The sequence below is a fragment of the Lethenteron reissneri genome, chromosome 37, assembly GCF_015708825.2.
Source record: "Lethenteron reissneri isolate LAM-NWPU_2019-01 chromosome 37, ASM1570882v1, whole genome shotgun sequence".
NCBI classification, from domain to species: Eukaryota; Metazoa; Chordata; class Hyperoartia; order Petromyzontiformes; family Petromyzontidae; genus Lethenteron; species Lethenteron reissneri.
Genome location: NC_083815.1, coordinates 1,963,444 through 1,977,499, shown reverse-complemented (window position 1 = coordinate 1,977,499; position 14,056 = coordinate 1,963,444). Strand labels below are relative to the sequence as shown.

The 14,056-nt window shown below is 51.9% G+C and overlaps 1 protein-coding gene across 5 annotated transcripts in view; it reads right to left on the bottom strand.

Annotated features, from left to right (window-relative positions):
- LOC133351378 (CUGBP Elav-like family member 1) overlaps positions 1-14,056 on the bottom strand; it is a 259,928-nt gene that overhangs the window by 32,464 nt on the left and 213,408 nt on the right. For all 5 annotated transcript variants that reach the window (XM_061566525.1, XM_061566527.1, XM_061566528.1 and 2 more), the window contains exon 5: positions 6,855-6,937. In XM_061566525.1, coding sequence (XP_061422509.1) covers positions 6,855-6,937 — 83 coding nt within the window. The remainder of the gene's footprint in view (positions 1-6,854; positions 6,938-14,056) is intronic.

The window sequence follows — 14,056 nt, the reverse complement described above, 5'->3', positions numbered from 1 at the left end:
GGTGGCCAGCACTAGCGCAGAGCCGCCTTTGCCTCCCCACTGGATACGTTTACACGTCACACGAGGTGTTCATTTGAGGCTGAATCGACCTAGCGGAGGCCCATAACCGTTTCAGATAATCGTCACTTGTGTTGACCGTGAGCAGCAATCGACTTCTGGTGGCCGGGCTCGTAACGCAGCGCGCCGCGACACTAACCGCTCCCCCCACACACACCCTTTACACACACATTCACGCGCTTACACACACGCACGCACGTACCCGCAGAAACAAAAACCGCCCCCGGCGAAGCGAACGAATGAATGAGGACGCACGGACGGTTACCGAACCATTAACGCGCCACGCCCGGCCTGCTCCCACCACCCCGGGTACGTCCGGCAGACAAACCCCAACCGTGCGGTCCCACGAGCTCGCAGGGACGCGGCAACGACGTCGCCTCGTCGTGCCCAGCGAGACGCCGCGGATCCAGACGGCGGCGATGGAGCACGACGCGCCCGTGGCGCAACTTTCGACGGGCCGCGTCCCCATGAGCCCGGGGTGGGGAACCTCGTTTCTGCCAAGGGCCATTTGAATATTTATACAAATTTAATTATACAAAATTGTCAACTTAAAAATGTGGTCAAACTTTTAATTAACTCACCCCTAATGTGATGGCTGGAACTGCTTCTCTTTGGCGAGGCGTGTGATGACGTTAGCTGGTATTGATGATGATGCTGCTACTCGCAACTGCTATTCCAGGTTTGCTCCGAGATTTATTGAATTTCGAGTCCCGCCAGCGGTTGCCTTGGCAGGGCCACACCAAATGATTTCGCGGGCCTCATACGGCCCGCGGGCCGGCCGTTCCCCACCCCTGTGCCATAAACCGTCGGGTGAGCGATGGGGGTTTCCACCTCCCCGCGGTTTGACCCCGGGACGCGTCTGGGAATTGGCATCTTTTAGCGTTACCTTGCTTCGGTTTGTTGTGGTCTCAGGTTAAATCGAATGGGGGCGATGAGTGTTCATCGTCGATGCTGATCTGGTTCGAGCCATAGACACCTCGTCGTCGTTTGTGCAGCTGCGATATTCGCAGTTGCTTTGCTGTGACTACAGCAAAACAAATAGGGGCTTAGCGATCCACGGTTCACATCACGAATGCTTTTACACGTGTGACTGTCATCAAACAGTTAGAGCGTCGTGATATTTATATAGAGAGTGAGTGGACGTGAGCCTCACGGAGCCACAGAGCCACGCGACAGCCTCCTCCCAGCACGCGCAGGGCACGAGGAGCGGTCCGCAAACGACGACCGAACCACGGCGAAGTTCCAGACGGCAAAGTCGTGCACAAGCATCACGGTTACACAACCAGCACAACCAGCACAACCAACACGACCAACACAACCAGCACAACCAACACAACCAGCACAACCAACACAACCAACACAACCAGCACAACCAACACAACCAGCACAACCAACACAACCAACACAACCAACACAACCAACACAACCAGCACAACCAACACAACCAGCACAACCAGCACAACCAACACAACCAACACAACCAGCACAACCAACACAACCAGCACAACCAACACAACCAACACGACCAGCACAACCAGCACACCCAGACACCAACAGCGAGGCTGGGATGATAACGCATCACGCACACGAGCACATTTATAACTTGAAGTCCGAAAAGCGGAGGCGATCAATTGCACGGACACTTGAAAGAAAATGTGAGGTCCAAGGTGATTTAAAGTGGCACAAGGATATTTCAGGGATTTTAAACTGAGTTTGGTTGTCACATTGGTGGTGGGGGGGGGCGGGATCTTTATGCATGGACAGGGTGGAGGAGCTTCTAAGGGTCCGTGAATTCACCCGGGGGATTAAACGACCCAGAATATATTTAGCGGCAGACTTATTTCGTAAGGAACTTTCGAGGATTGAAGATAGCCCAAATGCCGCTAGCCTGGGTAAGATCAAGGTGGTCGCTGATTGCAGTTTAAATCGAGTTCACAGTGGGGAGCGGTCACAATGCGGCGGTGTGCTGACGGACCGAGCGCTCGCTGAGTGATGTGTCCCGGGGTTTGAAAAAAAGTGGCAACGCGACTTAGTTGCCCTTAGTTCGAGTGCGAAGCCGGCACCGCAATTGAAGCCGTCACCACTGCCAGCCCCTTCCTCCTGCTCGTTCCACTGCCTAGCCTCTGTGACAAAGCTGCTATACAGACAGTAGCGGCTGGTCATTAGTAATGACTGGTTTGTCCAGGAAAGTCGCACTTAGTCCAAAGAGGTTTTTTTGACTGTTGGTCCTGCAATGACTATGTTCGGCCAACAGCAATTAAATGATGTGGCTTTTTGTCCGTGGGAGAAAACCCAAAAAACCCAGAGTTACACACTCCATAGAGTAATTACACACTCTCTATAGAGAAGACACACAGTCTATAGAGAAGACACACAGTCTATAGAGAAGACACACACTCTATAGAGAAGACACACTTCCTTGAGGAGCAGGTGGGTAGCTCCCCCCTCGTGACCCGCCCCCTCCACCCCCATGAGCTGCTTACACCACCCCCACCCGCATAGTCGCCTATCCAGTCTATAGATTGTGAACTGCTTACACCACCCCCACCCGCATAGTCGCCTATCCAGTCTATAGATTGTGAACTGCTTACACCCCCCCCCCCTCTCCCCCCCCCCCCCACAGACTTCCACGTCCCAGAGATAAATTCACCGGGCGGCCGCCGCTGTCCCGCAGTGTTTATCTGTGCCGTGATGTATTCTCCAAGGCGCGCATTACTGGGCATCAATTTGTAAACACAACCAACAACCCCACCCACCCCCCCCCCCAAAAAAAAACAAGATATAAAAATGAAATATCTATTGCGCGAGACTTCAGGACGAAGAGTTATTGTGTATTTTGTTGTTGTTGTTAAAGGATCAAAGCACAAATTCTATCCGCCGCGCAGTCTAAGAAACTACGAGCGAGAGAGCGAGCGAGAGAACTATTTTAAAAGAGGGCCTCGGTGCCACAAAAAGCCACCCCCTTTCTCAGCCGTCATTAATTCAGTTCGCCGTGGCGTCTCGCATGAGGCAATTTACATTTAAATACAGGGAGGGTGGTCGGCAAAGGCTGTAAAAAAAGGCGAGCATCAATAGTAATGACCCAATCTCTGGAGAAATATCAAAGGGATAAATGTCACTTACAACCCCTTCATTATCGGAATTTATACTCGACGACGACGCTATTATTCCGCAGTAATGAAGGCTGCATGCTGACCCACACCCGCCCTGCCTGACACCACGGTTCCATCTCCCCAGCGCCCCCCGAAAACCTCCCTCGGCTCTCGCTCCCTCGTTTTGCATCTCTCTTCCTGCGCCCCCCCCACCTTGTCCCCCGCCCTGCCCCCCCCCCCTATTCTACTCCCCTCCATGGCCCCCCAAACGACGCACGCTGCCTGGTCTGTCGGAAAAAAGCGAAGAAGGTTGAAAAAATAAAAGATCGGGCAGCTGTCGGGGGAAGAGCGTGCGTCTGGGATGCGTGACGGTACTGACATGCGGGTGAAGGAAATAATGAAAGAATGTAGCGGGGAAAAGAAGAAGGCAAAAAGTTGCCTCATTGATTGGGAGGGCTTGGAGCAATTAAAGAGGCACGGGGAGAAGCCGCCGACAGATGCCATCAGCGAGCGCCCTCGCCGTGGCGAAGATTCACGACGTAACACGCGCAGAGCGCCACGTGGCAGCAGCAGCATACCACTCAGAGTGTTTCAGCAGCAGCAGCAGCACAACACTCGGAGTGTTTCAGCAGCAGCAGCAGCAGCATACCACTCAGAGTGTTACAGCAGCAGCAGCAGCACAACACTCAGAGTGTTTCAGCAGCAGCAGCAGCATACCACTCAGAGTGTTACAGCAGCAGCAGCAGCAGCATACCACTCAGAGTGTTACAGCAGCAGCAGCAGCACAACACTCAGAGTGTTTCAGCAGCAGCACAACACTCAGAGTGTTTCAGCAGCAGCAGCAGCAGCATACCACTCAGAGTGTTACAGCAGCAGCACACCACTCAGAGTGTTACAGCAGCAGCAGCAGCACAACACTCAGAGTGTTTCAGCAGCAGCACAACACTCATAATGTTTCAGCAGCAGCGCAACACTCAGAGTGTTTCAGCAGCAGCACAACACTCAGAGTGTTACAGCAGCAGCAGCAGCAGCACAACACTCAGAGTGTTTCAGCAGCAGCACAACACTCAGAGTGTTTCAGCAGCAGCGCAACACTCAGAGTGTAGTAATAGGTTTTTACCCTTTCAACTGGTACAAAAACTGACACCTTTATATAAGGGGTAACCACAACACAAGCAGTCAAAATGCAAACAAAAATTAACAACTCTGATGATGATTATGATATGCACTGTCCTCAGAGTAATTCTCAATTGGTGTTGGACCAATGTTGGACCAACGGAGACGAGGCTCTAAGAAAAGCTGTCTCGGGTGTGGACCAATCATGACCCCTTGTAAAAAGGTGTCAGTTTTTGTACCAGTTGAAAGGATAAAAACCTATTACTATATTTTGCCACTGGTAAAGGAGGTCTCATAATGTAAACTCAGAGTGTCACAGCAGCAGCAGCAGCAGCAGCACAGCACTGAGTACTGAATGAGTCACGAGTGCGGTGTGGAAACATCAGTAATTGAGAGACAAAGGCGGCCGGGCGTGGTGTTCCCAACATAGCCCCTCGTGTGCTGTGCCGGCCTTCATAGGAATTGGCTGCAGTTCAAGGCTATACGGGGAACCTTTGTCTGTGTGTGTATCTCTCAGCTCCGGGTGTCTGGGGAACTGGTGTCATGCAGCAGATGTGACTGGGTCTGTCCGCTGCTCTACAGAGCTGGGAGCTGCAGCTGTGTGACCTGGCTGTAGTAATGAAGCACGCGTGTGTGTGCGTGTATGTGCGTGTGTGTGTGTGCGCGTGTGTGTGCGTGTGTGTGCGTGTGTGTGTGCGTGTGTGTGTGCGTGTGTGTGCGTGTGTGTGCGTGTGTGTGTGTGCGTGTGTGTGTGCGTGTGTAGCTGTGTGTTCGTGTGTGTGTGCGTGTGTGTGTGTAGCTGTATGTGTTCGTGTGTGTGTGTGCGTGTGCGTGTGTGCGTGTGTGTATGCGTGTGTGCGTGTGTGTGGGGAGCGGTGGTGTAGTGGTTAGCGCGCTGCGCTATGAACCCGGCGATCCGGGTTCGATTCCCGCTCACGGCCAACACCAGTGACGATTATCTGAACCGGTCCTGGGCCTCCCCTAGGTAGACTCAGCCTGAAATGAGTACCTGGTGCGTTGAGTAAACATCGCCACTGGGGAGACAAAGGCGGTCGGGCGTGGTGCTGGGCCACCCACCCCCTCGTGTACCGTTCCGGCATTCATAGGTGCTCGCTAACAGCACTTGCCCCTACAGTCTGTTAAGGCTATACGGGGGATCTTTGTGTGTGCGTGCACACACACGCAGTCTATACACACAAACATGCACACACACACACGTGCACACACACACGCAGTCTATACACACACACACGTGTTACACGCAAGACATATCGAGTACAATCTTGATTTGAAGCTTTCGTGACTGCAGGAATCCATACTCTTCGGTTCTTTCGGTAAAGTCACGAAGGTAGAAAATTAAAATTAATCACGACGTTTCGTCATCAGGTGGGAAAGCATGAAACGTCGTGATTTATTTTATTTTTCTACCCACGTGACTTTACCGAAAGAACCAAAGAGTATATATAGTACATATAGAGACGTTTACAGACTGTTGGGGCAATTGTCGTCTGCGAGCACCTATTAAGGGCAGGCACGGCACACGAGGGAATGGGTGGCTAGCACCACGCCCGTCCGCCTTTGTCTCCCCAATACTGACGTTTTCCCATCGCACTTTGTATTCGGTATTCATTAAATAATTGAATCAGGACCGGTTTAACATCGTCGCCGACGTGATCCGCGAGGGGGTCTTGAACTCGTGTGGCCGGGTTCGTAGCGCAGTGCGCTGACCAATCAACGCTTACGCCGCTCCACACGCGCACAAACATCCGTGCAAATTAAACACATTCCTCCTGCGGAGGGAGCTGGTAGGAACGTTGGGTTGCTCGGTCAATGGCCAGGGTCAACGGCGGCGTGGTGTATTCCGCAAATATGGCCGACTGTGAGGGCGGGCACAAGCCGGCGTGAGTAGGTTAAACGGTGAGTTTTATAAGGGCACCACGGGGTGACCAGCTCCTCCCCACCCAGCCCCACCCCTCCCACCCAGCCCAACCCAGCCCCTCCCCACCCTCCCCACCCAGGCCCTCCCCTCCCCACCCTCCCCTCTCCACCCAGCCCCACCCCTCCCATTTTTGGATGCACGACGGACGGACAGACACAATAGTCCCCTGTGTGCTGGTGGAACCAGGTGGTTCCTACCAGTACTCGAATCCCTCCGAGGGCGATACTACAATACATCACACGATATAAGATCCACGATCATTGCATCGTACAATTCGCTCAACTATAGCGGTTGTATTTCTTCATGAAATGTGTTTTTTATGACCAAATATGTCTTAAGTAATCAGCACGATTAATTGAACGGGCATGGCAATTGTATGACGTCATAATTGTTGTCACTAATTTAGTGACGTCATTAATTAGCGCGCGATGGACCGCACGCGCGAATTGTTGATCGTCGTGAACGGGAGCGATGGGGTCGACCCGCGGGGGCAAGGCTCACGCTGGGCGAACTGCAGTTGGAATTCACTTGTAGGACGCATTCATTCATAGCGCAAGTTGAGCAGAACACACGAGAAAGACCAATGCAATAGAAGTGCTAAATACAGTGGCACGGTGCTTAGGAAACGCACGTGGCGATCATCCACTCACCCCGGGAAGGGTCTTGATGTTGTGCAGCGCATTCTGTGCTTCCAGAGCCGCCTTGCGCGTGTAGAACGTCACGAAGCAGCAGCCTGCACGCACACACAAACACAAAGATCCCCCGTATAGGCTTAACAGACTTTTGGGGCAAGTGCTGGAAGCGAGCACCTTTGAAGGGCAGCATTGCACACGTAGAGGTGGGTGGCCAGCACCACGCCCGGCCGCCTTTGTCTCCCTCGTGGAAATGTTTACACATCGCACCAGGTACTCATTTGAGGCCGAGTCGAGCTTGGGGAAGACCAGGACCGGTTCGGTTAGTCGTCACTGGTGTTGGCCGTGAGTGGGAATCGCACTCGGGTCGCAGGGTTCGTAGCGCAGCGTAGCGCTAAACCGCTGCTCCACAGCCATACACACTCACGCACGATCACACAGCCACACACACAGTCACAGATCCACACACACAGTCACAGATCCACACAGCACACAGCACACACGCGGTCACAGATCCACACACACACAGCCACACACACAGTCACAGATCCACACACACACAGCACACACACAGTCACAGATCCACACACACACAGCACACACGCGGTCACAGATCCACACACACACACAGTCACACAGCCACACACACAGTCACGGATCCACACACACACAGCACACACGCGGTCACAGATCCACACACACACAGCACACATACAGTCACAGATCCACACACAGCGCACACACACAGTCACACAGCCACACACACTCTCACAGATCCACACACACAGCACACACACACACGGTCACAGATCCACACACACAGCACACACACACACGGTCACAGATCCACACACACACAGACACACACACAGTCACACAGCCACACACACAGTCACAGATCTACCAACACAGCACACACACACAGCACACACAGTCACAGATCCACACACACAGTCACAGATCCACACACACACAGCACACACACGCGGCCACACGCACGAACTCTCACGTCAATCACGGTCGGCCAGCCACTGTGGGTGATCATACGCGTCATTTAGCGCGCACGTTAGCGCACTCTGCGTGTTTATTCCTCTCTTGACGCAATTGCATCGTGCACGGGTGGGCGACGGATGTGAGTCGAGAGGGAGGGGAGGGAAGAAGAGAGAACGACGCAGGGAGGGGGGAGGGGGCGATGGTGTATGCGTTGATACGTTGTGTGATTAATTGGTGGCGGAGTGGACCATGGAACTGCCCTCCGAAGCCGGTAACCCGAGTTCGATTCCTGGCCACAGCTAACATCAGTGGCGAATTATATCGCCCCTAAAGGTTGACTCAACCTTAAATGGCTACTGTGCCGTGTGCCGAGTGCTCCCTGCGAACTGCTCCACGTGGTGAAGTATGGTGAAGTCGCCTCCACCACCCACACGGCGTTTGGTGTTCCTCGTCCCACGGTAGATTTACAAATCATACGAAGCAGTCCTGGACCGATTTCCTGGCACAATGCGCAAAACATCGGCGACGGCGAGACAAAGGCGGTTCTGGCCACACCACGCCCATCTTCACCCCTCCTCGTGCACCCTGGCGACCTTAATAGGTGCTCGCGAACAGCAAATTGCCGCACCGCAGGCTTCGCGGGGACGGCGGCGGCGGGGACTGGATCTTTGTCTTCGGGATTTATTGGCCGTGAATGGGAATTGGGGGGTGTTACGGCGGGGAGCAGAGAGAGAGAGGGAGCGAGCGAGGCGAATGTGTGCCAAAGTTGTGGCCTCCATCTCGTCGTGCCCACCAGATGCAGCGAGGTAATAACGGAGGAATATTCGGCACGCACATTAAACACAGCAATTTCCGAACACGGTTACAAGGGACCGCTATTCGCCACATTACCACGACGCCTCTCAGTAGTTAATGCTTTTTATATATTGCTCTACGGGATATATATAGTACAGTATGTATATACTCGCAATAAGAATGTTGAGAGTTCCACTTCTGGTTGGGGGATGACTCAGTCCATCATCATCCCTCTGGGGTCGGTATAAAATGAGTACCGCTTTGCGGAGACGTCAACGGTGGTTGTGCTATGGTTAGACTCGCCCCCCCCCCCCCCCGCCATAGCAATGTAGAATTGTCACCACCCCGCGTCTCTGTCCACCCGGCGGCATTAAACGGGTATAACCACAGTTAGTCGATCGACGGGTTAAGCGTGGTGGGGTAACGTCTGGCTACTCCCACCTCTTCCAAGACACCAAGACAGCGTGGAAGAGTAGGCCAAATACCCTTCAGATGGGGCTTTCTAGAGCTCCAGCTCGTGGAGGCCCTTCAGCCAGCCGTGGCATAAACGAGCAAATTCAGTCACAAAATTGGGAGGTTTCAGTCTAATGGCCTCTCTTTGACATAATGCACAGCGAGATAAACATTGTTGTTGTTGTCCATTTGGTAAGAGTACTACAATAGCCAGCCCTTCGTCAATGGTCTGCTAGACGAAGGCCTTCCCCGTGCGGTGTGTGGCTCACCGGGACTGACTGACCATACTTCCCCACGCTGGCCGGTATCGCACTCATGTGTTCCGTATGCGTAGCGCGGGCGTCGGCGACCGATAACAATAATAATAATGAGAAGAGACATTTTTTTGTTCGAATTCGGCGATGAACTCCAATATCCCACGAGCCGCGATGCTCGTGGCGAACACGAGACGGTGGGGGGATGGGGGGGGGGTCCTTAATAAAGAACATCACGAAGCGGTCCTTGAAGAGCCGCATGCGGCTCCCAGCTGCAAGTCGCCGACTCTTGATCTAGGGGAATGCGCTAACCGCTGCCCCACCGCCACCCACACGGTAACGGCGGATTAATTAACAATCACAGATTCAAAACGTGTATATATATTTTGTGTCAGTGACAGGAAATGCGACCGTGGTCTCTTAGCCCGTCTGGGCTTTCTTCTTCTGCAGCCAGCCCCGAGCGTCAAGATCTCCCTACCCCACCATCTCAGTGCCAGTGAAATACCGCACCTGCTATTTTTAACGACCCAATTATTTTCCACGTGGTAATGGCGACGGACCCGCGGCACATGTGTGTGTGTGTGTAAGAAGGCAGCGAGCCGCGTAACTAGCGTCAACGTTGGCTTTACAGTTATTAAGTCCGGAAAATAGATAGATTAGAATAACTTAAAGTAATACGTGGAGGGGAGATGGAAAGACGACCATTAAGTACCGGCCTTAATGAAGCCTTCTTTAAGGTGGCGAATGCGTACGGCCGCGGGGAGAGAGATCATTCGTGGGACAGCGCGGATTTGAGTGGGGTGGGTGGTGGTGGGGCGAGGGTGTTCCCCCCCCCCCTCTCTCTCTCTTTTATTACTTCCTTAAGATATTTTAGAAGAATTGGATAAAGACATCTTAACTGTGTTTTTCTTCTTTCAAAGAGCATTTGCGGTCACGGTGCCAAAATGAAAAAGAACCCCAGCAGAACGCCCGAGGAAGAAGTGGAAACTCGAGAGTGAGGAAACTTGCAGAGGGAATAGAGAAAAGTTGGGCCCAACGTTGGGAAGCGTTGAGAGCTGGGAATGTTTAACTCCGCTGTCAAGGCTGCTTTGCGAATGGTACAAAGCCTCCCTTTGACAATGGTACAAAGCCTGCTTATGAGAATCTGTAATGAGAGAGGAACTCGTGTGGCTGAGCCGTAGTCGTCTTCATTTAACCACCGCTATACATTCCCAGGCCACTTGGTTGGGCTATCATTTGTGGCAGCCGGGTCGCTTCTGAAAAAGAGCTACGTGAATAATTCTAGATTTGAAGCTTTCGTGACTGCAAGGATTCATACTCTTAGGTTTTCTTTTTTTCGGTAAAGTCACGTAGGTAAAAAAAGTGGGCCTCGCCTGGTAAAATAAAATAAAAATAGTTGTAGCCTCTTCGTATTCCACTTGTTTACACGGGAAAGCCTCGCCGAATCCGATGACTTTTTCAGGAGGGGTCCCGCCAGATTTTCGCAAGAGGGGGCGATGATGACTGTGTACTGTATTGTGTACCGTACTGTTTAATCTCAATTGGGCGATCTGCGATGTAAATTTGTCAAATGCGGGATTTGAGCGTCGCCTGCTCTGAGACTCGCTAATGAGCGAGGGAGCAGATGGCACGTCGTACGTCTAGGGCTCGTCGCACACCGCAGTATTAATCAGGGCGGCCGCTGGAATTCGAACCGTGAGCCCCTGCAACGAGTTGAGCGACGGCGCTACCCCGCGTGGCCGCGTTCCCGAGCTGCGCATTCTGCAGCGCTTGAAGTGCAACGCGTCTGGCCGGGAGGGTTCCCCACGTGCCGGGTCTTCTCCGCGTTCTCCGGCCCCATCCCCACACAGAGCCAGACACTCACGAATAGGATCGGCCAGACATTCAAATGCAGGGACCTCCTAAAAAAATATTGGTCCTGGAGGCTCTCCTTTACTAATAATTGTCATTGTTTTTTTATTATTGTTTGGATAAGAGAAGGCATGGAAGTTGTTATCGACACCGTATGGACTCATCTTCTTGGTTCTTTCGGTAAAGTCACGTAGAAGGGAAGTAATAAAATAATAAAAATAAAACATAATAAAATTATTTTATAATTATTTTATAATTTTATTTTTTTTTTACTTCCCTTCTACGTGACTTTACCGGAAAGAACCAAGAAAATGAATCCCTGCAGTCACGAAAGCTTTAAATCAAAATTTAACCGTATGGACTGTTGAGAAAAGTACAAGCGGGCTTGAAGGGATGGAGTCGAGTGGTCGAGACTAGCGGTGGAGTGGCAGCCAAAGGAGGAAACGCGAAGATGGAGCGATGGGGTCAGCGCTTGTGCAGGGGGCTGTAGTCAACATTCCTCGCCTACTTCAGCAGTTTTTTCTTGCTGTGGTTGTCCCAACTGATGACGATTGCTTGTGTTGCGATCGAAACGTCGTGATCTATTATTTTTCTACCTACGTGACTTTACCGAAAGAACCAAAGTGTATGGATTCCTGCAGTCACAAAAGCTTCAAATCAAGATTCCATCACAGGTCCGCGAGAGGTGGCGATAGATTGGGGAGACTTGCATACAGCAGTGGTTTGATAATGGCTGATGATGATGATGATGATTCTATTTTTTTTGAGAAAAATATATGTTTGAGTTCGCCAAGCAAAGGTAAAAATTGAAAAGAAAAACACGTTACAATGTTCAGCCTGTTGCTGGTAATGCCAATTGCTGCTGCTGATCATCCACATGATGCTTCCGCTACCGCTGATGATGATGGAATTGTGATCCTTATGCTGCTGCTGATGAGTATTATGATATTTATGTTATTGCTATTAATAATGTTATTGATAAAGATGATGATGATGATAATAGTGATGGCAACGACCGTGCTGCTGCTGATGGTTTCTGCTGCAGTCGCCGTAGCCGCTGATGACAATCATGCTGCTGCTGCTGCTATACAATGACACGTGAAGACGCCACGACGCATTTTACTCGCTATTAGGAATCCACTGGAGCTACACATTTTTCTGGATTGAAAACTAATTTCTTGAGCACTGCTCTTTGCGTTGATGTTGGTGTCCTTATCCCGCACGTCGGATGAGCGCGTTCGCCTATGTAAGGTGCGAAAGAAGTTCAGCGCGTGCATTGAGAGCGACAGGTGACACGCTCCGTCACCGGCCTCAAATTCACACGCCAGCGGCGGGAGTCCAACCCCCGCTCTGAGCAAACTCTCCGGGTGGCACAATCGCGTCCACGTTCCCAGCCAGACGGTAACCGAGGCTCGGTGATCACGCGGCCTTATTGGCAATCCCCTGACACGGGAGATGCGGTGCGGTTCGCGTGGTCACGTCTGCATGGGAACGAGCGCAATTGATAAAACGCGGTGGGTAAAACCAAGATGCGATTCTCTGCTCCTCTCCACTAGCACCCCCCCTCCTCCCTCCCTCCCTCCTCCCTCCCTCCCTCCGACCACCCCCTCTCTGCCCCCCCATCGCGCCAATCTCTACGAGCCGTGTAGCCAGATAACTTCAATTTAGGCCACGCAAATTGGAGTGCTGACAAGGATTGTGAATAAATAAATAATAAACATGTCACAGGCCTTTACTCCGTCGGGCAGATGCTGGGACACTTCATTAGGCACTGCCAGGAGAAGACCAAAACAATTACTTAGATTTCAGTCTCATGCATTTATTTCCCATTTTGTATTAATGCTTTCCACGGTGCACGGCGCATCTTCTCGTCACGTGTTTCTACTCTTTTTGGGGCCTTCGCAGGAGTGTGCACTGCGAAAGTTCGCGTGTGGCAAGTGCGTAGTGGCCAGTCGTGCTGTTATTTTGAGTTTGCTTTTTTTATTGGTTACACATCGCTGCCGTTATTTTGATCGTTACAAGAAATGCCCTCATTCGTCAGTGCGGTTAGAATGGCTGATGCTGCTGATGCTGCTGATGCTGCTGATGCTGCTGATGCTGCTGATGCTGCTGATGCTGCTGATGCTGCTGATGCTGCTGATGCTGCTGATGCTGCTGATGCTGCTGATGCTGCTGATGCTGCTGATGCTGCTGATGCTGCTGATGCTGCTGATGCTGCTGATGCTGCTGATGCTGCTGATGCTGCTGATGCTGCTGATGCTGCTGATGCTGCTGATGCTGCTGATGCTGCTGATGCTGCTGATGCTGCTGATGCTGCTGATGCTGCTGATGCTGCTGATGCTGCTGATGCTGCTGATGCTGCTCATGCTGCTCATGATGATGCTGATGCAGTCATGATGCATTCTGCTGCAGCCACCCATTATGATCACGACGATGCTGATGCTGCCGATGGTTCGATTCGATGCAACTGCTGCCACTTACGATGTGGCTGTCAATTAAACGGACGACGATTTCGTTGCACGTGTGCTGTCACTGCTGTTGCTGATGATGGTGGTGTGCGTCTGACAGGGTGGCTTATTATCTACAAACAACGTATCGGTGGAGGGTGGTGGGTAAGGCTGGTCATTGGATGCACTCCGATTTAATGTGCATCGCGTGTGCGCGCTGTCTTGACGGCGATGATTTTTTCTGTAGCTGCTGCTGCTACTGCTGACTACTGCAGCAGCTGCTGTGCCTGATGATGATTTAATTAACTTCTGCTGCAGAGAATACGACACGACTGATTCCTCAGCTGCACATGATGCCGCTACTATTGCTTCTGCTGATGATTATGCTCATGACGATTTCACTCATATTGCTGCACATGATGTTGAT